This window comes from Genypterus blacodes, unplaced genomic scaffold, assembly GCF_046128005.1.
Source record: "Genypterus blacodes isolate CSIRO-AG114 ecotype Tasmania unplaced genomic scaffold, CSIRO-AGI_Gbla_v1 ptg000216l_1, whole genome shotgun sequence".
Lineage (NCBI taxonomy): Eukaryota > Metazoa > Chordata > Actinopteri > Ophidiiformes > Ophidiidae > Genypterus > Genypterus blacodes.
Window position 1 is genome coordinate 870,462 of NW_027467015.1, and position 25,528 is coordinate 895,989.

General features: G+C 49.5%; 2 protein-coding genes across 6 annotated transcripts; both read right to left on the minus strand.

Annotated features, from left to right (window-relative positions):
- Positions 1 to 2,156: 2,156 nt before the first annotated feature.
- On the minus strand, positions 2,157 to 17,476 carry smarca4b (SWI/SNF related BAF chromatin remodeling complex subunit ATPase 4b). 3 transcript variants are annotated; one of them, XM_076170315.1, is made up of 34 exons: positions 17,383 to 17,476; positions 16,655 to 16,914; positions 16,114 to 16,246; positions 14,763 to 15,344; positions 14,532 to 14,630; positions 13,908 to 14,166; positions 13,599 to 13,725; positions 13,332 to 13,505; positions 13,078 to 13,251; positions 12,826 to 12,999; positions 12,550 to 12,597; positions 12,288 to 12,418; positions 12,076 to 12,133; positions 11,847 to 11,971; positions 11,601 to 11,748; positions 10,286 to 10,449; positions 10,000 to 10,066; positions 9,770 to 9,880; positions 8,908 to 9,150; positions 8,452 to 8,565; positions 8,227 to 8,334; positions 7,984 to 8,070; positions 7,841 to 7,887; positions 7,554 to 7,720; positions 7,269 to 7,432; positions 6,935 to 7,162; positions 6,155 to 6,286; positions 5,657 to 5,875; positions 5,311 to 5,573; positions 4,539 to 4,647; positions 4,203 to 4,304; positions 3,863 to 3,995; positions 3,599 to 3,747; positions 2,157 to 3,413 (listed from the first exon to the last, which is right to left on the minus strand). In XM_076170315.1, exons 2-34 carry the CDS (start codon positions 16,874 to 16,876, stop codon positions 3,378 to 3,380), a joined length of 5,097 nt encoding a protein of 1,698 aa, XP_076026430.1. In that variant the 5' UTR covers positions 16,877 to 16,914; positions 17,383 to 17,476; the 3' UTR covers positions 2,157 to 3,377. The 3 variants fall into 3 exon arrangements, with proteins under 3 accessions (XP_076026430.1, XP_076026429.1, XP_076026428.1); XM_076170314.1 differs by lacking the exons at positions 6,935 to 7,162; positions 7,269 to 7,432; positions 7,554 to 7,720; ... (21 more) ...; positions 16,655 to 16,914; positions 17,383 to 17,476 and adding an exon at positions 6,362 to 6,644 and having other exon boundaries at positions 6,155 to 6,232; XM_076170313.1 differs by lacking the exons at positions 6,935 to 7,162; positions 7,269 to 7,432; positions 7,554 to 7,720; ... (21 more) ...; positions 16,655 to 16,914; positions 17,383 to 17,476 and adding an exon at positions 6,362 to 6,644.
- Positions 17,477 to 18,226: 750 nt separating this feature from the next.
- On the minus strand, positions 18,227 to 23,955 carry atg4da (autophagy related 4D, cysteine peptidase a). 3 transcript variants are annotated; one of them, XR_012965488.1, is made up of 12 exons: positions 23,609 to 23,947; positions 22,316 to 22,569; positions 22,062 to 22,145; positions 21,736 to 21,909; positions 20,952 to 21,303; positions 20,777 to 20,841; positions 20,499 to 20,650; positions 20,338 to 20,416; positions 19,841 to 19,917; positions 19,559 to 19,678; positions 19,031 to 19,483; positions 18,227 to 18,650 (listed from the first exon to the last, which is right to left on the minus strand). XR_012965488.1 is itself a non-coding variant. In XM_076170364.1 (11 exons), the coding sequence occupies exons 2-11, from the start codon at positions 22,530 to 22,532 to the stop codon at positions 19,295 to 19,297; spliced, it is 1,509 nt and encodes a 502-aa protein (XP_076026479.1). In that variant the 5' UTR covers positions 22,533 to 22,569; positions 23,905 to 23,955; the 3' UTR covers positions 18,227 to 19,294. The 3 variants fall into 3 exon arrangements, 2 of the variants coding, with proteins under 2 accessions (XP_076026479.1, XP_076026478.1); XM_076170364.1 differs by having other exon boundaries at positions 18,227 to 19,483; positions 23,905 to 23,955; XM_076170363.1 differs by having other exon boundaries at positions 18,227 to 19,483.
- Positions 23,956 to 25,528: the final 1,573 nt, after the last annotated feature.

The following is a 25,528-nucleotide window of genomic DNA, read 5'->3' on the forward strand; positions in this document are numbered from 1 at the left end:
ACCTACACTTGATAGCATTCGTAAAACATCTACTTGACTGACTCCTGCTGACACATGAGTCACATGTGAGTCATTCATTCTTCTCCGCGGCACTGAAGTTGAACTTTTGTTGGACGTCGACAATGACAAAAAAATATCTGGAAAATAAACCTGCATTTGCATAAAATTAGCATCAGAATGAGAGTTCCCCCGTGTGTATTTGCATGTTTTAGAGGTGAGTTGTAAATGGATCAAAGCCTACTTTGTTTGTTTGTCCTACGCCTTAAAAAGGGGGGTGTTTCATCTCCGTACGTGTCTGATGCTTCCTGTCTCAACTTCAAGTGTGACGTATATTGTACATGTCGGCACTCTGTTGGCGTGAACAGGAAGCGATGCGTATAGAACATCAAATATGTGAATGCAGGCCCGACTACGATGCCACATTGGCACTGGAGGAGGCGTTATGGAGCCTCAGTATCAACGTTCATCCCTATATCAAACAGAAAAGCACACAGGGACTTAGTGAGAAACACAGAGTACACACACTATCTAATCCTGTCTGTGTATGCACAGTATGTGTGTGTTTCACTGTACAGTGTGTGTGGTCAGCCATGTGAATCCATGGCCACACACAGACTTAGATAAGATTAGGGACACCACATCAGAAATGCATAATCTCTCTCTCTCACACACACTAATGCATATATTGTTGTACATACGCTGAAGTTGAGGAATAAATGTGTGTGTGTGTGTCATCCCCACGACTCAAACTGGTCTCTCTAAGTTAAGGTTACAATCCAATCATGAATCTGCATCAGCCGACGTTGACTGATCTCACACACACGTCACTCCACGGATCAAACTACGTCCTGTAAAAACTACCTATGACATCATCGAACCAACAACACTGATGTCATCCATGCACTCTGCTGTTGCCCTGTCTGTCGCCCTGTTGTTTCAATTGACATGAACATTACATTGCCTATTTTGCTTCAGGGTCTCAGTTCTGCTTTCTCTATCCCTCGTTCTGGCTCTCTGCCTCGCGTCTAAAAAAGTTAAACAATAATAATAAATACTCAACCTACTTTCTTTTCTCTGTCTTATAATGAAATGAAAACTCCAGAAGCTCCAGCACACAGCTGCACCTCCTGTGAATGTGCTGCTGCCCCCCCCCCAGCAGATGTCAACAGCTGCTTTTGAGCCGTTGAAGACATCGAGGGTTTCCTAGAAGTCAGGAAACTGCACTTCCCTCACCCTCACCCTCCCCAACGCCACCTCGCTTTGGCTAAAACACTCCAACATCCAACACAGGGCCCACTGTTGAGATACTGTACACACACACACATTCTATCTTCCCACAGGCAGGCTGTGCATTCACACATTTCTCTCTGGGCCAGCCAGTAAAACAAACAAACAGCAGGAGCGTAGTAAACTTGTTTATACCAGCTGCATAAAGACGTATTCATTTATCAAAGTTTACCTTAAAATTTGGTGGTGCTGAGCAGAATCAGGTCAGTTTGTGGTTTCATGAAGGTTTTTTAAGGACAATTTGTGACCAAAACAGTTTGTATGTACGAAAAAATATCTAATAAAATAAAATAAAAATATCATAGCTGTTCGTAAAGGCTGCAGAGCTTTAGAAGTGTAAGTGTGCATTTTAGGAGACCTCCTCCTAGTGGTCAAAGCGAGACACTACATCTTAGAAATGAACATGTTCAAGTTCGAGAGGAAACTGGTTGGACTTTTTCCACATTACTGTAAATTTTTCAACAAACTGACAGGCCTAGAATATGAAATATAATACATAAATGTTTGATGATTACTTTTTTTTTCTTATATCTAAAAACATCGAAATCTGTCCATGGGGCCCCTGTGACCATCACAGGCCCCCCCTGACCATCACAGGCCCCCTGACCATCAAGGGCCCCCCCTGACCATCACAGGCCCCCTGACCATCAAAGGGGCCCCCCTGACCATCACAGGCCCCCTGACCATCAAGGGCCCCCCCTGACCATCATGGGCCCCTGAGCAGCTGCTTCTGTCACTTAACACGCAGGGCCGCAACTAATAACTGCTGTATACCAATTCAACCAATTTTGATTTCATTTTCCAATTCAACCAACCAATTCGACTAAATCCAGAGTCATGAAAAACATCTCACTCATGTTTTACTGCAGTTTATTGTAACTTGAGTTCCAGCAACAGCGACACAACACATTACAAAGAGATTTAATAACTTAATGGAGGAAATGTTGCGCTACCTACAGTACCATCATAAGAAAGGAACACATGCAATGACTGAATGTATTCCAAAGAGGATTTCTCCATCATATCTAACACCGTACATCCTGGAGGCATTCACATACAGAGAGGAGCCGCCGTCCCTCTGGTCCTTTTGTCTTAAAACGAGCAACATAAAAAACAGGTCAAAGTACATCAAATGGTACAAAGCACTTTAAATCATTCCAAGACCACCACACCACGACTGAAGGACAGGCGAGTCGAGTTAAAGGACCCGGTTTTCTTTTCTTTTTTGTAACGTCTACAATCAGTTTGAAGTGCTCTTGTTATTGGAGGTGTAAGAGTATAGGACAGCAGCAGTGAGACGGGTTCGGTTTTGTCGTCTTTTTAATTCTGTATATACACGACAGGAGAGCTGAGACCTCGGCCTCACCTCAGGTTCACCCGGGGCCAAAACACGTGTGGTGAAATACTGGAGAGCTTCTGAGAAGTCTGGAAACACCTTGCACACACTCCGCCGCAGCGCCGGATCTCCAAATCAAACAGTGAGCTCCGGTCACAAATAGGCCATGTACACACACACAAACACACACATACAGAGACATACCTAGGTAATCACATTGGCTGACTGTCAGAGCGCGCCGTTACAACACACACACACACACACACACACACACACACACACACACACACACACACACAGGGTTTAAATGAAACAAACATGGCTTATAAACTACAAAACAATCACAACAGCTCAGACTTGATTTCTTCCGATTTGATTAGTCGTAAATTTCAGGGCACTTCCAAGCGTATTACTGTGTGTGTGTGTGTACTAACCAATTCTACCGCGGCGTACGACATCGTCAGTCGTATTGATTATTTGTCACGCACCTTTTCACCCGTATAGGAAAAGGATTCGATTACCCGTTATTAGGATCAATCGACGGATCAATAACGTTGATATTGATATTATAAACTCATATGATTGCATCTTCTTCTTCTTCTTCTGTCATCTCTTATTGTTTGGTGCAATCTGAACACAGGGGGGATGAGTGTGGACAGTTGCTCGGTTTGTGTGTTGTGTGTGTATTGTGTGCGTGTTTGCAAGTTTTTAGTGGAATATCCCTTTAAAAAACCAAACACCTCCATTCTCCCGTTCAGGACTCGTCGTCGGTGGCGCTGGGTGAACGCTCCTGCAACGAAGAAGAAAGGGGAGGAAATGAAGGGGAAGAAGATGAAGACCTCAAGCTGCTCATCTGCGTTTGGATGTTAGGAAGCTGAGAGAAGCATGATTTTGACAGTGTGGATCTTTGTTTTGAATATTCTGCTTCTTTTGGTATCTCTGTGAGTATCTATGGACACATGGCCGCAGCCTTACCTCTTCCTGCTCTTCATCAGAGTCATCGTCGCTCACTACTGGTTTGGCTCTGGTGCGTCCTGTGCGTCTGCTGCTGCTGCGTCCCTTCGCTCGCTCGCTGCCGCCTTTCTCCTTCCTGCCCAGGCGGATCTTCACTTTGACAGAACGAGCTGCACACACACACACACACACACACACACACACACACACACACAAACAACAAGTTAAAACTCTATTAAACTTGTTTTTTTTAAACTCTTAGTTTGTTCATACCGACATGCTTACATTCTGACTCTGATCCTTCATCCAGATCATCCTCCTCTTCTTCGCTCTCCTCTCCCTCACTTTCCTCCTCCTTCTCGATTTTCTGCCTCAGACTGGTGAACACTGACTGCAGCACGATGGAGTCTTCGTAGATCTGCAGAACAAATATGGATGACATCGTCTTATACGTCTCACCTGAACTCCACACGCTTTACATTTCATTGTTTTGGTTTTGACTGCAATGGTTTCTGGGAAAACTTAAACAAAGTGGCATCAGTCTTCATTACAGTGCAAATGGTCCTTATAGCAGGAGAAGAGAAGGTGTGTGTGTGTGTGTGTGTGTGTCTGTAACGAGGCTCACCAGTGACCCCTCCAGGTTGAAGGTCTGAGCGTTCTGGAAGAGCAACATGACGTCTCGCTCCAGGTCGCCCAGGCTACGGTAGCGGTGGCCTCTGATTCGCTCCTGCAGGCCGGCGGTGACACGATGAAGATCAGTCACTTTTTTAAACATGTATTTTTATTCGAAGACAGCATAACGATGAGCACGAGGCCATCGAACATGTATGAGAACAAAATAATAATAAAAACCCCGTTGTCAGTTCTGGTGACATCACTGTTGTTTGTTAGTTGACATCATTTTCCATTCAAGAGCATATTGATTAAACATGAATGATTCGTTGTCTCCTCTCTCTCTCACCTTGATCTTCCTGAAGTCCACAGGCTTGCGGATCAGCTCGTAGTATTCTGGGAGTTCTTTGCGAGACGGCAGCTGGATGAAGACTTCGCTCAGCTGACGCCCGCTGGCGCTGCACAGTAGTGACGTCATCAAGAGGAGACAAACACACAGACAGACAGACAGACAGACAGACACACACACACACACACACACACACACACACACACACACACACACACACACACACACACACACACACACACACACACACACACACACAGTCATCAGCATGTGAATGTTCATCATGTATGAAGGTTCCTCACAGGATATCGTTGCATCTTTATGCATTATGTCATTTTGACTTTATCTCACAATTTGAAGCGGCCTGGAATCAAAGTTGTTTGCTAATTCTGTTCTCTAATTTCATTGGTAGGACGTCAGAACGTGTGTAATTGTGTGTGTGTGTGTGTTTGTGAAAGAGGCGTTTGGAAATCCATGACTTTCCTTGATTTCTATCAGTGTGCAACATCACTTCCCCTTTCACACAAAGAGAACAACTTAGGTTCAGGACACTTGAAGCTGTTGTTGATCTCTTCTTAGCACAGACACAGACACACACACACGCACGCACACACACACACACACACACACACACACACACACACACACACACACACACACACACACACACACACACACACACACACACACACACACACACACACACACACACACACACACACACACACACACACACACACACACACACACACACACACACACACACACACACCTGTCTTTGTACTTGATGACGGCGTCCACAATCTTCTTCATCTTCTTTGAGAGCATGGGAGGGTTCGGGGAGAGTTTCTCGGCGGGCGGTCTCCCCCTCTTCCTCTGCCTCTTCCCGTCTTCGTCTTTGTCCCCTCGCCCGCGCCCCCCCGAGGATGACGAGGGGCCGGGGAGGTCCACGTCGCGGTCCCGCTTCCTCTTGCGAGTGGTCTTTTTGTGACGCACCTCCTCCTCCATCTCCTCCAGTGTGCCCTCCTCTATCGCCTGCAGAGAAAGGCGAAGATAAAGATGAAAACACACACACATGCGTATTAATCCTCCTCTTCCTCCTCCTGCCCTGTGACAACCTTGAGCCACTGCTTCTCAGTCAGGGAGTCGCTGTAGTCCACCTCCTTGCGCTGACGGGAGCCTCGACCAAACATTTTCTCCTCCTCCTCCTCACAGGTCAGCCGCTCCACCTCAGCGTCATCCTTCATGATCCAGGTGGGCAACTCGTCCTCCTCCATCAGACGAGGCTTCCGCCGCGGGTTACGCGCGTCCTCTCGGCGCCGATCCAGATCCATGCGCTGTGGGAGGACACGGGAACGTCAGGACGGGATTGTGGCTGAGCTAAGGATGGAATCAAACTAAGGGAAGATTTCCTAGATAGTAGGGAAATAAAATGACATCATAACAAAGTGATGTCGTCCAACTAAGCAAAGTTACAACAATGGTGTGGCACAATACGTGACGTTACACACACACACACGTTACACTTACATGAAACATGACAGAACAAGTATGGACCTTACTCACCTTTGACTCTTACCACACACACGCACACACAAACAAGCACACACACTCACCATGAACTGGTCAAACTCATCCTCACTCCTGGCGATCATCTGGTTGACGGTTTCATCATCCGGTACCTCATCCTCCTCCTGCAGCAGACACACACTGTGACAGACTGATGGGCTGCCAGTCAGGTTTCTCTCCTGACACATGAGATACAGGGATGTGTTTCAGTCCGTCCCAAAGGAACGCAGGTTGATCTCTGTTAAGTAACTTACCTCACTATTACTTTAATATGAAGACACAACTCATACAGAAGAACACACACACACACACACACACACACACACACACACACACACACAGGAACAATCAGCTTGGCGGTGCAGCAGGTGCATTGGTGGCATTTGTTCTGTTCACAACAACAAAAATAGTCCCAATAAAGCAAACACAACGTACAATACACAGATCATTCAATAGTTCCAAGTCCCAATAGAGAAAAAGGTAAATAAATAGCAGTGTCAAGTCAATTCTCTCCTGTTTTAGTTTACTCACACTTCCCCTTTTATTTTGAAAGTGGAGGCCAGAGCAGGATGTCGGTCGGTCCAAATTCCGTCAAACTTCCGGCAGAACAAGGAAGCTGGGAGGAAAATACCGACCGATTCCGGCGAGAATATCCAATCCAGATGCTTTGAGCGGCGTAGGCTCCGCCCTCTTTAATCAAAGTATGGAGCAAACGGCGCCAACAGGTAAAAGCAATAAATGAGATCATGTCAGCACAAGCAGGAGATGAAACACACACTCTCTCACTCGCACGCACACACGTTCATGAACACATTTACACCTCTGACCTCATCTTGCTCCTCGTGCTCCAGGATGGCCTGGAGGAAAGCCCTGCGCTCGTGGCTGGACGACTTCTGGTCGAACATGCCGGCCTGGATGACCTTCTGGTCCACGTTGAGTTTGTACTTGGCCGCAGCCAGGATCTTCTCCTCCACGCTGTTCACCGTGCAGAGACGCAGCACGCGGACCTCGTTCTGCTGGCCGATGCGGTGGGCTCTGTCCTGGGCCTGCAGGTCCTACAGAGGGGGTGGAGACGGAAGACGGCGTCTTTAAAAGCTTGGGCAGAGGGGTTTAGGAGAGGACGTCCAGGCTGAGAGAGAGGAAGCAAAAAGGAAATCCTACCTGGTGCGGGTTCCAGTCCGAGTCGAAGATGACCACGGTGTCAGCAGATTGCAGGTTGAGGCCCAGACCTCCGGCTCTGGTGCTCAGGAGGAAGATGAAATACTCAGACCCTGGTTCATTGAAGGTCTTGAGTAACATTCCTCTATCTTCTGCCTTGGTAGTGCCTGTGATGAACAGAGGGAGTGAAGTTGGACAACAGTGATGCTCACACACACACACACACACACACACACACACACACACACACACACACGCACACACACACACACACACACACAGTCTCACCATCAAGACGCAGATACTTGAAGCTGCGGTAGGCAAAGTAGTCCTCCATGATGGTCATGAGCGTGGTCATCTGACAGAACAGCAGCACCTTGTGGTTGGTGATTCTCAGCTTAGGAAGGATGCGGTCCAACACCTCAAACTTCCCAGACGCCCGATACAGGTCAGCACTGACAAAGAAGGGAAGGTGGACAGGAGTCACAAGCGTGTGTGTGTGTGTGTGTGTGTGTGTGTGTGTGTGTGTGTGTGTACGGACGGACAAGTCCTAAAGTAGGAACACGTGAGCTCACCCTTGGACTATTCCACCGGAGAATCCCAAATGTTCTGAAAAAGATTCCTACAAAAAGAAAAAGAGTTGCACGTTGATTCAGGTGAATGATCTTGTGTGTGTGAAAACCTTCCGGTCAGACGCCGCCTCGTTCCTCAGCTGTACCTCGATCTGCTGGAACATGTACGGATGGTTACAGATCTTCCTCAGCTGCATGATGGTGTTCATCAGCGTCTTTGTGCCTCCTTTACCCTGGAACGAACAAGGAGACACGGAATGTAAAAGCAGGAGAACAGATATGAAACCAAACATCCCCAAAGTCCCTCAGACTCCTAAAGTGATGTTCCTTCTTCCTGACTGAGATATTGAAGTACTTCCTTGTCATGGTGGAGTGATGTGACCCCTCACCTTCTTGTCTTTCTCTGAGCCGTCCGTCAGCAGGACCCCCTTGGCCTGCATGTGTCTGTACAGAACCCTCTGAAGAGACGACATGTCACACTTGATCACATACTCCACCTGCAGGAGAGGAAACACAGCCAGCGTGTGTGAGCGCACACGCACTTATTCTAATACAGGAGAGCCGTGCGAGGTGTGTTTGGCCCCTGTGTGTGTGTGTGTGCCGGTGAGCCGTGCCTTCTCTGGAAGCTGTGCCTCCACTTCCTTCTTCAGCCGGCGTAACAGGAAGGGGCGGAGCACTTTGTGAAGTCGTCGGATAATCAAGATGGTCTCCTCCTCGTTGAGGTCAACCTGGCGACACGGAGAGCGAGACGCTGACAAACCAACAAATTCTTCACTCGGATCACAAAAATGTTATTGACTACTGTAGCTGTTGTTGTTGTTGTTGTTGTTGTTGTTGTAGCTCAGCCCGGTGTCCAAAACGTCCACCAGGTTTAGTTACAGGCGAGCCATGAAGCACTTCCTGAAGAATAGGCCACGCCCACTCAGCTTTGACAGCCAATTGTAGCAGAAGGCAGACTTGTAGGAGGATATGATGATCTAAACGGCAGGGGATGTAGAAGCAAATGGGCGTGGCCTATATCCAGGGAAGAAGAACAAGAAGGAGAAGAAGAATATTTTCCTTACTGATACTTTCTCTCCCGTCATGGCGAAGGGGGCGTTGAACCACTGCTCGAAGGTGCTGCAGCTCTTGAAGATGGTGGGCAGGAGGAAGTTGAGCAGTGCCCAGAGCTCGGGCAGCTTGTTCTGCAGCGGCGTCCCCGTGAGGAGCACACGCCGCGGGGCCAGATAGTGGGTGTTCAAAACCTGCGTCAGCTTACAGTGGTGGTTCTTCATGCGGTGGCCCTCATCCACGATCATGTACTTCCAACGAATCTGAGAGGGGAGGAGGGGAGGGGAGGGGAGAGGAGAGGAGAGGAGAGGAGAGGAGAGGAGAGGAGAGGCGAGGAGAGGAGAGGAGAGGAGAGGAGAAAGGAAGAGAAGATAATGGTGAGGAGGGGAGGAGAGGAGAAGACAGGAGAGGAGAAAGGACAAGAGAGGAAAGGAGAGTGAGAGAGGAGAGGAAAGGAGAGGAGAGGAGAAGAGAAAGGAGGAGAGGAGAGTAGAGGAGAGGAGAAATGAGGGCAGGAGATCAAAGGAGAGTAAGAGAGGAGAAAGGAGGACAGGAGAGGAAAGGACGGTGAGAGAGGACAGGAGAAAGGAGGAGAAGAGAAAGGAGGAGAGGGGAGGAGAGGAGAAAGGAGGACAGGAGATCAAAGGAGAGTAAGAGAGGAGAGGAAAAAGTAGGAGAGGAGAGGAGGAGAGCAAAGTTTAAAGAGGATTTCATAATTCTCATCTAGGCATCTAGGTGTGTGTGAGTGAGTGAGTGAGTGAGTGAGTGAGTGAGTGAGTGAGTGAGTGAGTGAGTGAGTGAGTGAGTGAGTGAGTGAGTGAGTGTGTGTGTGTGTGTGTGTGTGTGTGTGTGTGTGTGTCGGGCTCATCCCATCTCTCCCACCTTGGCCAGGATCTGTTTGTCCTTAATAATGTACTCGTATGTGGTGAGAAGAACGTTGAACTTGCCGCTGCGCAGCTGAGGGACGAAGGCTCTCCTGGCAGCCGGGGAGCCCTGCAGACAGGAAAGGACAAGTCAAATAAAAGACTTAAAAAAAAAAAAAAAAAAAAGTTTACAGCCTCTACCATAGAGCCACCCTCATGTCTTTGTTTCCTCCCGTCTTGTCTCCTCACCTTGTACGAGACCTTCACCACCGTCGGCGCCCACTTGTCAAACTCGTACACCCAGTTAGAGAGAGTTCTGTTGACAACAAACAGCTCCATCTGTCACTCATGCTTCCTTTTGTGTGACATCACTTTATCTTTTTGTTATTATTGCAGCATTTGACATGACAATGGAGGATGCCCCGCCCCCTCACATGTGTACCCCCCATGCATACAGACACACTTGTTGCCTACTAATAATGGGGGAAGGCATGTGTGTGTGTGTGTGTGTGTGTGTGTGTGACTGAGAGCTCACGAGAGGGGCACGATGATGAGGTACGGCCCGTTGAGACGCTTGTTCTCCATGAGGTACGTGATGAGGGCGATGGTCTGGATGGTTTTCCCCAGGCCCATCTCGTCTGCCAGGATACCGTTCAGGTTGTTGTTGTAGAGGGACACCAACCACTCCAGACCCTTTATCTGACAGGAGAGAGGAAAGAGGAGTGAGGAGAGAGAGGAGAGGAAAGAGGAGAGGAAGGAGGAGAGGAGAGAGGAGGGAGGAGAGGGGAGACAGGAGAAGGAGGAGGAGACAGGAGAGGAGAGAGGAGAGAGGAGAGGGGAGAGAGCAGAAGAGACAGGAGAGGAGAGAGGAGAGGGAAGAGGTGAGGTGGGAGAGGAGACGAGAGAGGAGAGAAAAGTGGAAGGTGGAGAGGAGAGGAAGGAGGAGAGGAGGAGAGGGGAGAGGAGACAAGGGAAGGAGACAGGAGACAGGAGAGAGGGAAGAGGGGAGGTGGGAGAGGAGACGAGAGAGGAGAGAAAAGTGGAAGGAGGAGAGGAAGGAGGAGAGGAGAGAGGAGAGGGGAGAGATGAGAGGGGAGAGGAGACAGGAGAAGGAGAAGGAGAGGGGAGAGAGCAGAAGAGACAGGAGTGGAGAGAGGAGAGGGAAGAGGTGAGGTGGGAGAGGAGACGAGAGAGGAGAGAAAAGTGGAAGGTGGAGAGGAGAGGAAGGAGGAGAGGGGAGAGGAGACAAGGGAAGGAGACAGGAGACAGGAGAGAGGGAAGAGGGGAGGTGGGAGAGGAGACGAGAGAGGAGAGAAAAGTGGAAGGAGGAGAGGAAGGAGGAGAGGAGAGAGGAGAGGGGAGAGATGAGAGGGGAGAGGAGACAGGAGAAGGAGAAGGAGAGGGGAGAGAGCAGAAGAGACAGGAGTGGAGAGAGGAGAGGGAAGAGGTGAGGTGGGAGAGGAGACGAGAGAGGAGAGAAAAGTGGAAGGTGGAGAGGAGAGGAAGGAGGAGAGGAGGAGAGGGGAGAGGAGACAAGGGAAGGAGACAGGAGACAGGAGAGGGAAGAGGGGAGGTGGAAGAGGAGACGAGAGAGGAGAGAAAAGTGGAAGGAGGAGAGGAAGGAGGAGAGGGGAGAGATGAGAGGGGAGAGGAGACAGGAGAAGGAGAAGGAGAAGGAGAGGGGAGAGAGCAGAAGAGACAGGAGTGGAAAAGGGAGAGGAGAGGAGAGAGGAGAGAGGAGACATAGGTCCCTCTGGTCCCTCTCTAGTTGTGTTTGGCTGTGTGGTTGTGTGTGGTTGTGTGTGTGTGTGTGTGTGTGTGTGTGTGCAGCTCTGTCTTGGCTGAGGTACCTGATACTGTTTCAGCTGTCCGTTGATGAGCAGAGTCGACTGTTTGTCCACTCGCTCTGTGACGGCGTGGGCCACAGCGTAGTACGACTGAAGGCCTCGGGCGAACGCTGCCCCGCTGTACTCGTCGTCCACGTCCTGCTTTGCGTTCCTGCGGAGGAAACACACGAGGCGTCACGCGCCTGTCACGCTCTGGCTGACCTCAGAAATAGGAAGAAGCCATGAGGGTGGAGGGAACTGAACACGCACTCAATGATGTGTCGCACGTCAACCTCCGACACGTCCTCGCTGTCGGGGTCTGTGATCTTCTTCTTTTCATCCACTGGAGCCGCCGCCACCACCGCCGTCGACGGGTGAGGCTCCTCCTCTTCCTCCTACAAAACGTCACCAAAAACAACAAAGCAACAGCTCGTCGGGTGAGAAGCTACATGAGGGCGGGCAGATGGGCAGAGTAGAACCATCGCCGACAACAACCCACCTCCTCCTCTTCCTCCTCCTCGCTTTCTTCACTGTCCGAACGGGGAGCGACCTCATAGCTGCACAGAGAAGAGACGCACAAGTACTCGGAGTAACTTTGTAGCAACATCTACCTGACACAAAGACACAGACACACACAGACACAGACACACACACACACACACACACACACACACACACAAACAAACACACACACACCCCTCCTGGTCTTACCCGGGGTTCATCTCCAGCCAGGTCTCCAGCTGTCCGGCTTTAGGAGCGTCCACCCCTGTCAGGATGTTGCCGCTGTCCACGTGGATGACCTTGACGGGGAGGTCGCTCATCTGGCTCGTCTCGTCCAGAGGCTGCGGGCGGAGAAACGCATTGCCACATGACACAGATACGACACAAACACACGTGTTTATATTCACGGGTTCCACAGATTTTTGCTTCCTTCCTCCTTAGGCATGAGGAGCAATAAATGATCAGTGCTCACCTCCCCGTCGGGCCCCAGGCTCGGAGTCTGACCCTCAGCTACCTCCAGCTGCAGGACAGGCAGACACACACACACACACACACACACACACACACACACACACAGACACACACACACACACACACACACACACACACACACACACACACACACACACAGCGAAAACTACGTTAGCTTTACGCAATCGAGGTTATAAGTTGTTTCTTTACATTGTGAATCCTACGTGGAGGACACAAAGAGAGAACACCTCTCTCTCTCTCTTCCTCTTTCCCCTACCATCTTCTTCTTCTTTTTCTTCTTCTTCTTCTCCTTGAGGGCCTGCGCCGCCTTGTGAGCCCGCACCAGCTCGGTGAGGTTGGCCACGTACTCGTCGGTTTGCTGCAGCAGGTACGCCAGACGCTTGTCCTTCTTCTGGTCGATGAGTTTGCGGTATCCCTCCTCATCCTCGGCCTGGGGGGAGACATACATGTCACGGCGTGTAATGGAGACGTATGTGTGTGTGAGTGTGTATGCGTGTATGCTTTTTACCATGAGCCTCCTCATCCTCTCCTTCTCGATCCGCTCGTTCTCCTTCTTCTGCTCGCGCTCCGTGTTGGCGTGGTACGTCGCCACGGCTTTGGTCAGTTTCTGCATCTTCCCCGTGATGGAGCGGTGGTACTCCTTGAAGTCTTTGGCGTGCTGCAGGATGCTGTTGAGGTACTCCTGGAAAGAGAGAGGAAGGCGATGAAGAACCCCACGTCTGTCAGCGCTCTCAGGCTCGACGCGTCTGACCGATCGTCCACCTGGTGTTTCTGCCGGCGTTTGCGTTCCTGCTCGATCTTCTGCTGCTTCTCCAGTTTCTCGGTGATGCGAGCTTCACGCAGGGACTGACGCTTGCTGCGCTTGTAGGCTTTGGCATCCAGGGCCGTCTCCAGGGCTGTGTCACGACGCATACACACCACCACCTCCTGACGCAGCTGTGGGAACGCACGCACACAGACACACACAGACGCATCATCAACACAAACAAACACACTCGACCTCTCACAGCCGATAGAGCGGTCTCATACTTGTCTCTGGAAGTTGAGCAGCCGGAGCGCTTTGAGCTCTATGGTGGCTTTGGTGCGTAGATCACCGGCCAGCGAGCCGGGCAGGTTCTCCAGCTCGGCGATACGGTGTGTGATACGAGCCTGCAACCTGCAACACCACCACGCCAGTTTAACATTTAATAATGGTGTCAAACAGATTTTCACCCCGATTTTTTTTTACCCACACACACTTTTAAGTCACACTCAATGAAGCGTACAGCACAAGTCACATGATTCGCATCTAACCAGTGTGAGTCAGAGAAAAGCAGATGTGTGTGTGTGTGTGTTTACCTGTACTCTCTCTCCTGCATGATCTCCACAGGGTCCAGGCCGCAGGGTTTCTGGATGGGTGTGATGCGGTTCTGCTTGGCGTGGTAAGGCATCATGGGAGTGGGCTGGGCCGGCTGGCCGGGCGACTGCGTCTGGGGGGGCATGACCGGCGAGGCGGCCGGGGGGACAGACGGAGGCGCGGGGGAGGGCCGGCCGGTGGGCTGAGGGGGGATGAGCTTTTGGGGAGCGTTGGAGGGGGCCGCCGCGTTCACCATCGGGCCTGGAGGGGAGCGAGGGAAACGCGGTGATGTGAGGGACGGAGGCTGCACCCTGGAAACTGACAGCAATAAGTGCCGATATGTGGATGTTTTACATCTGAATCCACCACAGCTTGGCAACACCGGAACCTCACATTTCCTGTTTTAACCACAATTCTGTTCTTTTTAGGCTGGAAAGAAAGACACACACCGCTAAAACTGACCTGACACATTATAAACAAGTTAATTGAACTCTTTTTACAGGAGTTGTGGCTGTTAAGTAGAACTGTAAATCAATTAGTACTGATGTCATCCTTTCACACCCAGCCTGGTTTCCACAAAGGAACAAGAGTGGCATGTCATAGGTTCTACGAGCAGCACCACAGACCTTCAGGCCAGGACTTGGGAGGTCCGTTTGGGTTTTGTCCCTGCATCCCAGCTGGGGTCCCTGACGGTCCTGGTGGAGGCATGTTGGGGCCCATCATCCCTACAGAAGCACGGGATTGCAGCGTCTCTCATTTAAACTGTGGCTCTTTACAAAGACCAAGATGCTCTGAGGGTTCTGTGCGTTCTGTGCAGACTCGTGTGATTCTAAAAGACATTCCACACCCAGACTTACCGTGGGTGCGGCCGTACCCTGCGGCCATGGGCCCGGGCCCTGGTCCGGGTCCTGCCGGTCCACCTCCTGGTCCACCTCCAGCTACAAGGGTCAGGGTGGGTATTGGCTGCTGCTGCTGCTGCTGCTGCATCCCAGGCATTGGCCTCTTCCCCTGCACAGCCAACTGAAGGTGGTCTGGCAGTGGTTGACCCCGGGCCAGCATCTTATAGGCCATGATCTGGGCTCTGAGCTGGTGGAGTTGGTTCTGGTTGAAAGGAGTGGGGCCTCCTGGGCCACCGGGACCTCCGGAACCTCCGGGGCCAGCGGGACCACCGGATTCAAGGCTCGATCCGAGGCTGGAGATGCTGGACACCAGACTGGGTCCGGGGCTGGGGCCTAGGCCAGAATTACCTGGGGGGCCGGGCCGGTTATTGGGGCCGAGCGTCTGTTGGTCCGCACCGGAGCCATCTAAGGGTGTGGAGGCGGAGCTGGGGCCGGCAGAGGAGGAGGAAGAGGAGGATGACGGCATGAGAGGACCAGAAGGAGGACCGTTTGAAGGGACAGGACTGGAGTGGTCTGAGCCGCCTAAAGGTGAGTGGTAGCCTGGGAGACACAGAGACAGACAGGTTGATGTGTCACAGCAGTGAATCATTCACCTGGAGATTTCAACACACACACACTGCAGACAGGAAGTCATCTCTACACGCCTCTTCCCTTCCTTCAGCCTGTGATTCAGAGTTCATCAGGGACGACAAGCTGCCAGGAACATACTTACTCAACCGTTATGTCACTGCTTAAACATATTTATAAATTAACATAACCTTGCAAATACTCCGCAGCTACTGAGACCGTAAAATACAAGTGTTGCTGCCTACTTAAGTGCTGTTAAGTCACTCAGGACAACTCACGAGGGTACAACAATGTTTACGTGTAGTTGCAGTGTAGTAGTGTGACTCTAAGTACAGGTACGTTCAGCCAGTTAGTGAGCATCCAAAGTTTCCTGACTGAACTTGATAGGTCTTTAAATGCAGAGAAGATGATGATGATGATGATGATGATGACTAATCAACAACTGCCCACGGTGTCGGCTGGTGGTTTTGGTCGTCTGCTGCTACAAGCTCCTTCACAGACCTGAACCCGTCTGTCTGACTGTGTTACCAACGGATTTCTTTCCAAACTTCAAGGTTTACACCAGGCCCCCCCCCCCCCCCCCCCCCCCCCCCATGAGCCCCATCGTGACTGAACACGCACTGGGAACTCATCACAGTCACAAACACGCCTTACACAATGAGGTCATGGCCTCACCTGTGTGTGTGTGTGTGTGTGTGTGTGTGTGTGTGTGTGTGTGTGTGTGTGTGTGTGGCGAGCCTACCTTGTGAGTGCTGGTCCAGGGGACTGGGTGGGGGGCCCATGCCGCTGTGTCCGCCCTGCCTCATGGACAGGCCCTTCATTTGGCTGAAGCGCCCCTCCTCACTCATGCTCTTCTCATGCATGCCCTCCATGGACTGTGGGCGGGAAACCAGCGTCAACATCGAGTAAACAGAAGAACTTGACATAAGTAGAAAAATGTAGTGGAGAATAAGCAACGCAATGGTAGTAATATAGGTATGCAGGGAAGTATGGGAAAGAACTCTGTACATATGGATGAACTGCTTCCAGTATATGGATTGCGAGATAAAATTTGTGCTAAATATGTTTTCTATAAGATAATACATTGTACCAAATGTAGCTTTGAGTATTTGAATGAAAGACTGATCTGTTATGAGTGTGGAGCTGTGTCAGTGTGATTCAAACCTTAGGTTACAGGCTCTGGGTTGGTTGTTGTTATTCCACCTGTTTGTTAAAGCTCTGGATGTATCACCTCTGTTGTAAAGAGGCGGTGATGGAGCAAACTCATAATGCAGGATCCTTACTTTGTGCAGGGCGTGCATGTTGTCCTGGCTGTATCCTGAGGGCCCTGGCTGGGGATGTCCAGAGGAGGGAGGGCCAGGACTGGGGCCCATCATACTGTGAGAGGAGCCCGGGGAGGGACCGGGGCTGGGGCCCAGCATAGCTCCCGGGGAGGGACCGGGGCCGGGACCCGGGGAGGGACCGGGTCGAGGGGTGCCTCCCATGGGGGGGTCTGTGGTGGACATGTCCCTGGATCTCCTGCTTCTGAGTGAGCAGCAGGGACCTGAGCGAGAGGGGAGGAGATGTGAAGAGTGAGACGGGAAAGGGAAGAGGAGGGAAATGTTCTGGACTCGGCAGGACGACACCAATGGAAAAGTTATCTACTATGTAAATAAGCATCCAGTGAGTGCTCGGCTCATTGATGAAGCGGTGCGTCCATCTTTAACTCTGCCGTGCTTCCAAAGGGGGAGTGAGTGCACATTTTTGCAGGGTTTGGGTGAATTGTGTCCCACGCCTCTCAGCTGTAGAGGCTCATTCTGCCTGCTGCGATGCACCAAATCACCCGTTGTTGCGCGCATAAGCAATTAGAGTGGCGGGGATTCGACCGCTCAACTTGAACGTGACGCAGGGGAAATGAATTATGAACAACGTGAGCCTACGGAGAATCTCCCCCGTGACACCGAGAAAGCAAGGTGTCGTTAAATATAAAAAGGGGGAATGGCGGACTGTGTGCTTGTGCCGACTGACCTACCCGCATCAACAGGACCGGGCAGTCGCTCCCGGAGGTCTGCGCTCCTCACCGGGCCTTTGGGAGAAGAAGCGTCAATTCTCCGCCGCGGTCGTAATTAAGGCGGCTCGCGCTCTTCGTAATTCGCCTCCGAGCGTTGATTTGTTTCACCGACGTGGCTCGAGCGCCCCCTCCACCGTTTCTATGACCGAATGTCTAGTCACGGAGGTCCGCTAGTGCGCATGCGTACGGCACAGACACAAACCGGAGCCTCGCGACGCGCGCGCTGTCACAGGAGGAGGCGGAGTTTACAGGTACAGTGTGTGCGGGGGGAGATGAGGTCCTTTTTAATTATGTTCGATTAAAATCCTTTTTAATGCTGGAATGAGACATTTCAAGGCTGCTAACACACAGAGCACACATACAGTATGTTCAAATAAATCACAACTTACCTTTTGTTGTTTTTGCTAATGATTACCTAGCTGGAAATCACCATCTTAACTATATTTGGTGCTGTTTATTTACAACACTAAATATAGAACATATTAATAAGGCACAGCATTATGTAAGACTGGTCAAACAAAACTATTAGAGCTCCCGGGTGCATCCAGGGATTCTAGAGCTTTCAGCTGCAGACTATGGAACTCCTTCCCTGGCCTTGTCCATCAGCTGGATTCCATTTCCACCTTCAAATCACACATCAAATCTGCTATATTTAATTCTTAACACCTTCTTCTGACCTCAAATGGTGCCTACAAGAATAAAATGTATCATTATTAGGAGGGAAGAAGCAGTTAGTCATCTGATCATGAAAACAAACAGCGTCTATTCAGAAATGGGTCATAAAAAGGACAAGATACAAGTGAAATGTGATTCCAGTGTTTAATCAGGACAATAAGCCAAGTAGCAGCAACAGTAGTTTTTGCAACTGGCAATGGCCGCCTTCATGTTAAAAAGGACAGTGATACAACATAAATGTGAAGACAAATACAGGTCAAAGCTGCATTCAGCAGGCAGAGATACAGAACCACCGACAATGTCCAACTAAAGGGTTTGTTTGTCTCGTTTTCAGTCCTGGCAACGCATTGGACAATAGGATCATTGTAACGGCATGATTTCTGGGAGAATAGCAGAACTTAATGGTGAAAGATTCCAGTGTGAGATCAAGGCCTTAGTGACTTATTAACCTTAAACTTATTAATCAGAAGGTCATCAAGCATTTTAGGATGCTGTTCTCTTCCTCTGTGAAGACCACCGGCATGATGAAGACTCCTACAGATGCCAGCAATACACTGACCCAACACTCGCGCGCACACACACACACACACACACACACACACACACACACACACACACACACACACACACACACACACACACACACACACACACACACACACACACACACACACACACACACACACACACACACACACACACACACACACACACACACACACACACACACACACACACACACACACAAAACTGATAAATAAATTCAAACAATGAAAAATAAAAAGGTGTGCTCAGCAGTTGATACAAAATACAAATCTTTCCCCATTAACAATGATTACAGACGCCCACAACCTGACAGGTGGGCTCAATCAATACCACCAGTGTCCAGTTCAGGAGAACACAGTACCAACACCAAGCACTCCATTCAACTCACCCAGACCCATGTTGACATCAGGCCCGCCCACGACGCTCCAGCAGCACCAGTTAGCTTATAAACACCCATGTTGCTCCACACATTGACGTGCATGGACCATAGAAGCCACACACACACACACTGCGGACCAATGAGGGCGATGGTGTCTCACTTCTTTTACCCACAGGAACAGTCCCTTCTCTTTGACATACTTGTCCTCTTCCGCCCTCTACAGGTGGGAGCTGGGAGAGCTTCCTGGTCAGTGCTATTTATTTTTTATTTTTTTTACAGGAAGACAAACTCGTCGCTGCTTCTTCTGTTGTTGCTGCTCCTGCTGCTCAGGTTGCCCGCCGGGGACAAGATTAGACCTGCGGGGTCGATGTGGTTGCTGCCGTGCCCCTCCAGTCCATAGTCCTGACTCTGGCCCTCTACGAAGGTAAAGACGGGGTACTTCTCTTTGGAAGATGAGAGGGCCTGGAAGGACAACGAGAATGAGCAGACTAGAGGAGAATGGAGTGTAAACTAGAGGAGAACGGTATGAAAACTCACCACAGAAACAGCAGAACATAAAGACTCAAAGTCCTTCTTGTTCTTGGCATAAAAGCCAATGGTACAGCTAGGATCCATACGGGTGAAGGGCATCTTTTTAGGAGAGCTACAGTGGAATGACTAGATGGAGACAAAGGTGAGACAAAAGTGCTGTCAAGTCAATATGGACACATCATCTTTGCTGGTCTGTGCAATCCAGTACAATAATGTCTCTCTCTCTGGAATGAGATCGAGAGAGAGAGAGAGAGAGAGAGAGAGAGGCAGGGGGGCAGTGTCACTGACCTCCAGTGGGAAGTTGACTTGTGAGACGTCCACCACAGGCTGGCAGTAGTGAGGGTCGAGATACAGCAGCTGCTCATCTGAGAGACGGAAAAGACACACCACACAAACAAAGGCAAATTTCACTTCTTCTAATGTGGTTAGTTTTTGTAATTCTTAGTCCAGGGAAGAGAAAGCAAACTGCTGAATGGGCTTGAATGTTTTCAATCTCCATGTTGCGCACACACAGACAAACTGTGGAGCCCCGACATTCAACTAAAACACTGAAGTGAATGAGTTTTAAACTACAAACGCTTCTGCTTCTTCTCTCAGATCACATGATTCTATAGCCTGACAGTTTGTTGGTTGCAGGGCCTTGATTTCAGAGAGATGAGATCTGAGGGAGGCAGAGGAGTGAGCACAACATGTCCACGCATACCACATTTGATAAACTGTCTCATCTTTGTCCTTCCTCGTCCTCCTCTCATTGTTACAAACAGCAAACGGACGCTGGCTCTTACCTTGAAAACCAATGAAGTACAGCGAATGTTTCGGTTTGCCTCCAATGATGCCAATGCAACACTCCAAACTTAAGATGTTCTAGAAAGGAAGACAGTTTGTTCTATTCCTTTGTCATCAAAATTGATAAGAGTTACAGAGAAGGTGTGAGGCTCATACACACCTTCACACACTCGATGTAGGAGGGATTGAGGGCTTCTCCTCCAAGCCGGACGGGTACAAGTATGATGACCGACTTCCAGTCTTGATTACACGTCTCCGGGGAACTGTTGCTTAGCGACAGATCACACAGATGCACCACGTCCTCTTTGTACACTACAATGCAAAGACGGGTGACAAAAATACAAACAAATCACAAAATAACCACTTCAGAAGAGACAGTTGCAAAAGAAAAATATAAGGAAGCAAAGCAGAGGAGAAAAGATGAAGCTGGTCCCTCACCTGTGCAGTCCTGAGCCACATACACAGCCAGGTCGTTGAGCTCAGGATTTCTGTCCACCGCCTTCCTGAAGAAAGAAGAGAGAGAAGAGAATTCTTTACTCCAGTCGATGCTTTGCTGAATTTAAATATGTCAATCACTTCAGAAACAAGCAGAGCTTTGCGTCTCCATTCTTACCGTAATATGTGAGCCACTACAGCGGGACCATACCAGTCACCGGCCTTCTTCCCTGAACTTTTGCCAATTTCTACCAGCTGGTGAACCCCGAAAGGTGCTGGGTGCTGATCCCCAAACCAGGCGACCAGCCGGCGGTGGATGGGCTCTGCCTGCCGGTCCCTTACATTCTCCGTCCTCTTCTTCTGGCTGCATTTGGGTGCCGGATCCCCTGGCAGGGTCTTGTTCGGGGTGCTGGGTGCCCGCGGGGAGCCGAAGGAGGGGATGGGGACCCCAACGGCGCGGGCCGGGGAGCGTGGGCGGAACACCTCCAAGTCCACGTCTGCTAGCGCCTGAGCATCTGGCCAAGCCCAATCTGGAGAGCAGAAAAAGGGCTGGAGCTCAGCTACAGAGCACGGAACAAAACATGTTACAAAAATCGAAACCACTAAATACATGAAACTGCAAAAGAAAAAGAAAAAGAAGAAGAAACACACAGGAGGTCACAAGACAGACCAGCAGCAGGAAGGAGCCACACTGATTTAGAAGTAGAAAACAAAACCAAAACGAGAGAAAGAGGAAACCAGAATAAAAAGAAAAGGAGGTCATGAGTCAGATCACATACTTTAATCGTTTCAGTGTGGAGAAATGGCTTCAGGCAAAGAGAGAAAGAGACTACATCTCTGTAGTGTTTGAGATTTGTTTGACTGGTCAGGCAAAATAAGAACAGACAGTCCTGATACAGCAGCTGAATGACTTTCACACTCTGCTCCCTCTGTGTAATAATGCCTATGAACAAGACACAAACCTCTGGGCATGAGATGGACCAGGAGCCCCTGAGCCAGCAGCATCTGGCCGCTGCGCAGCATGCAGCCCCATCCACAGTCTGTGGTCAAGCTGGAGCCCTCCAGCTGAGGGAACTCCCTCCTATAGGTCAGCCAGAGCCTGGAGACAAAGGCCAGACGGAAACGCTCCACCTCATCTGAGAACCGACCAGGTGACGGGAAGAGGAAGAGAAAAGGAGAGGACGCTTAGCTTTTGGACATTCACACAAACAGCGATGAATTATTCCCCTTGAGAAATCCAGCATCTACCCAACAACGGTTTGGCAGAGCGTACTTGTTTGAAACCTACCCTCACTGTTGAGCAGGTAGGAGTGTCCCAGGGCCAACACAGGCGAAGTCTTGTTGAAGGTGGTTTTAGACTTTACAGTCCAGCCTACAGAGAAAGAGGAGCAGGGAACACCGGAGTTGGTTAGGACATATGTAAATAGGAGGGAGCAGATTAACATGTCGGCACAAAACTAATAGACAGAAAAACAAAGCACACCGCCATCTGTACCTACAGGCACAAATAAAGACATTCTTCCTTCAAAACCAGCAACGTACCGTATTTGACGCTGTTCCATGCAGACATCAGTTTGGCCTTGAGTTTGTCTACTTCATCCGGCTCTCCGGTGGCTTCCCTGCTGGGATCTGGACTGTGGGACGGCCTGTGGCCAAAGCTGCCCTGCTGCTCCAGGGACTGCTGCCTCCGGCTGTCCACCAGCTCGTCCTGCATCACACCCCCCCTGTACTGTGCTGTGCTGGGAGAAACCGAGTTCATGGCTCTCAGAGCTGCTGCTCCTCATTGCAAGACAGAGCTGAGGGCGAGAGGGAAGGAGGGAGGGAAGAAGATCCTATTAACTATACACAACTGATAGGTCACAGTCTGATGTGATCATTGTGTTTGATGTTTGACCTGCTGGGATGGTACTGCATGTCCTGTGGTGATTACAGATTAACTACATGTTACAGATGCAGGTTACTCTCTGGTTGCATGCAGAGCTGTGTGCACTACAAAAGCAATAACATAAAACCATTACATAACACGGTTTGAGGGAAAATACACTATTGGGTGTCAAGGCCACCAGGATACAAACGTCTTCTTTATTATAAAGTGTGTGATGTAGATACATGTATATGTAGTGTGTACTACAGGGTGCATATCCATGCTGCTCTTGCTTACTGCAGTTTAAGTGTCAGACGACCTTCACCACCGGGACAAATCTCTTAGTATTTGTAGTTTGTAATGCAATACGATGTACAAGAAATGTTTTAAGTCAAGTTGTCCTTCTGTGAAACACTGGTGACTTTTCCTCCCTGCACCCAAACCGATGAGCAGTAGAATACAGTCTGTGTCTGCTTACATGGACAGGATTCACAGGATCATCGTTACAAAAAGCAAATACGTGACCCGACATGTGACATCCAGCCTGTGGGTCGTCAAGGGTCAGTGAACGCCTCATCCGCTATCACATATCAGAATGTTTTAATGTGGCTGGTTGTCATGGTAACATTCATGTGACCCTGCCTGCGGGACATTAAATGGCTCACAGGTCTCACTCTGACGGAAACTATAACTTCAATGTAAAAGCAAAATGAAAAAGTTTTGTCTCAGTAAAAGCCTCACGGGTCTCCGCTTTCTTTAACTGCTGACTGTTCACCGACCTACACACCACAAGTTGGACATTTTAGAACATTTGTTTGTGTGACATCGTTAAATTCCTCAACATTAACCCGTCGTGCCAGAGACAGGGAGGTTAGCGGCTATGACGTTACTCGCTACAATCAAAGACACCGTCGGTAACTCGCTTTATTCAGCCCGAAACTGAAGTATGAAGGCAGTAACACGGTCAGTACCTTCTGGCGGGATGCGACATGTCTCCTTCTCCTCCGATGAATGGGTCTGAACGCAGGGACGCCTTGTATGTAAAGCTGACATAAGCGTTTCCCACCGCTGCGCCCGGCGTTAGCTAGCAGGCTAGGTAGCTAGTATCCAAGCCGGATCGATCGAGAGATCTTAGATCGATTTTCTAACCGATCACAGCTGATATCAGGCTGATCAGAAGGTGAGATAAGTCACACGCGCTGCGGTGGAGATAAACTACAGACCCACTGTGTTCTGTACACAAACATAAAAGCTTTCACCAGCTCACTTTGACAGCGGAGAACGGCTACTTCCTGTTGTCCTTTCCTGACGCCACGCCATTGGCTGAAGTAATCACTCCGAGCCACCTGATTGGATAAAGCGTGACTGACAGGAGTGCGTCATTGGCTAATTATCACCGCTCGCTGTTATGTAATAATTTGTTAACAAACGAAACTGTGATATACTATTACGTACAATTAACAACTAATGTGGAATAATTACATAACTCTTAATTTATGTCTTTTTTGTTTACTTTATGTCCACCCAGTCTTTAAACAAACGAGATGTTATTGACGCTAATTTAAAAAGACAAAGCAAGCGACAGAAATAATGTGACTGACGTGGTGTCAGTGAACGTGTCACGCCTACGCAAAAAAAAAAGTAAGATCAATTTATCAAACAAATCATTATAAAACCACCAGAGACATCAGGGTTCTTTTAAATAAGAGGAAGAGGACCTTCAGAGACACCGACAAGATGAAGGGGCGGGTTGTGGATCTCTGCAGGAGGAAGTACTGTGTCATCATGAAATGTAAAAACAAATAATGATTGCAAATAAATACATAAAGGGCTTATCTTATCTTCACACTCAGTCATATGCATACATCAATTACAACTACTCATATGGGTGATGGGTTACGTTGCAATTTCTCCTCGAAGCCACTAGAGGCCGCTATTAATAGCTCAATGTTGTTGACATGAGCTTGAGAACAGCAGCCGGTCCATCAGCATCACTGTGAGTAAAATCCGAGGACATCAATGAACCATGAACCGACAGTCATGGCCAGACCCACATCATACTAACTCCAAGGTTCACTATCAGCTCCATCATCTGGACTGACATGCACCTGTAGAAGACCTCTTGTAACGATGTCGTCGTATTATGGAGACACCGTCTGTCCAATAGCACGCTGTGATATGTCCCAAATCTGTGAATCTGTACATGATATCTTTATTCATCTGCATGATTAATCCCTGCCGAGGTGGAACCCTCCGGTTCCCAAGTTAAAGCCCTACACACTGAGCTACTGCCGCCCTGGGACCTGCACTTCTACTGACATCTGTGTTCCAGAGTGTTCAGCCGTGAACGTGACCTGCACCGGCACACACCCGTCCACATTCAAAGTGGTGAAGAAGGAGACTGGAGAGTTGGTGGATGTGGACACAGACCCAGGTCATGTGCAGCAATCCTGTGAGACAAACACCTGTACTCTTGACAATCCCAGAGCTGAGACAGAGCGACGCAGGTGAGTACAAGCTCACACCAGAGCAGAAGGACAGAGGAGACGTCGGTGGACCTGGAGTCACTTTGACTGTCACAGGTAACAGTTTCATCTGATCATTAGATATGATTCTATTTATTATCTACAAAATTTTATTGGCAAGGAAAACACCACTGAACTGTGTGTGTGTGTGTGTGTGTGTGTGTGTGTGTTTGTATGTTGTTACTTTCTGCTCTTTACAGATCTCAGTGTGAAGGTCAAACAGTTATCGCATCATACCAGAGAGCTGGTACCATCTCTTCTGCTAATGGTAAACACAGCTGTTCAACAATTGTGTGCGGCTTGCCTGCTTTCGCTATACGGAGGCTGGGCATGATAAGAAGCCTCCTGTGCCTTAACAACAGGTGC

Coding starts and splice junctions, on each gene's coding strand:
- smarca4b (XM_076170315.1), bottom strand. CDS start 16,876: ATGTCCACCACAGACCCCCCCATGGGAGGCACCCCTCGACCCGGTCCC. Junction 9,881..9,999: donor TGGTGAAGGTCTCGTACAAG/GTGAGGAGACAA, acceptor TCCTGTCTGCAG/GGCTCCCCGGCTGCCAGGAG. Junction 7,888..7,983: donor ACATGTTCCAGCAGATCGAG/GTACAGCTGAGG, acceptor TTCTTTTTGTAG/GAATCTTTTTCAGAACATTT.
- atg4da (XM_076170364.1), bottom strand. CDS start 22,532: ATGAACTCGGTTTCTCCCAGCACAGCACAGTACAGGGGGGGTGTGATG. Junction 22,146..22,315: donor ATGGAACAGCGTCAAATACG/GTACGTTGCTGG, acceptor CTTTCTCTGTAG/GCTGGACTGTAAAGTCTAAA. Junction 19,918..20,337: donor GTACTTCATTGGTTTTCAAG/GTAAGAGCCAGC, acceptor TCCGTCTCTCAG/ATGAGCAGCTGCTGTATCTC.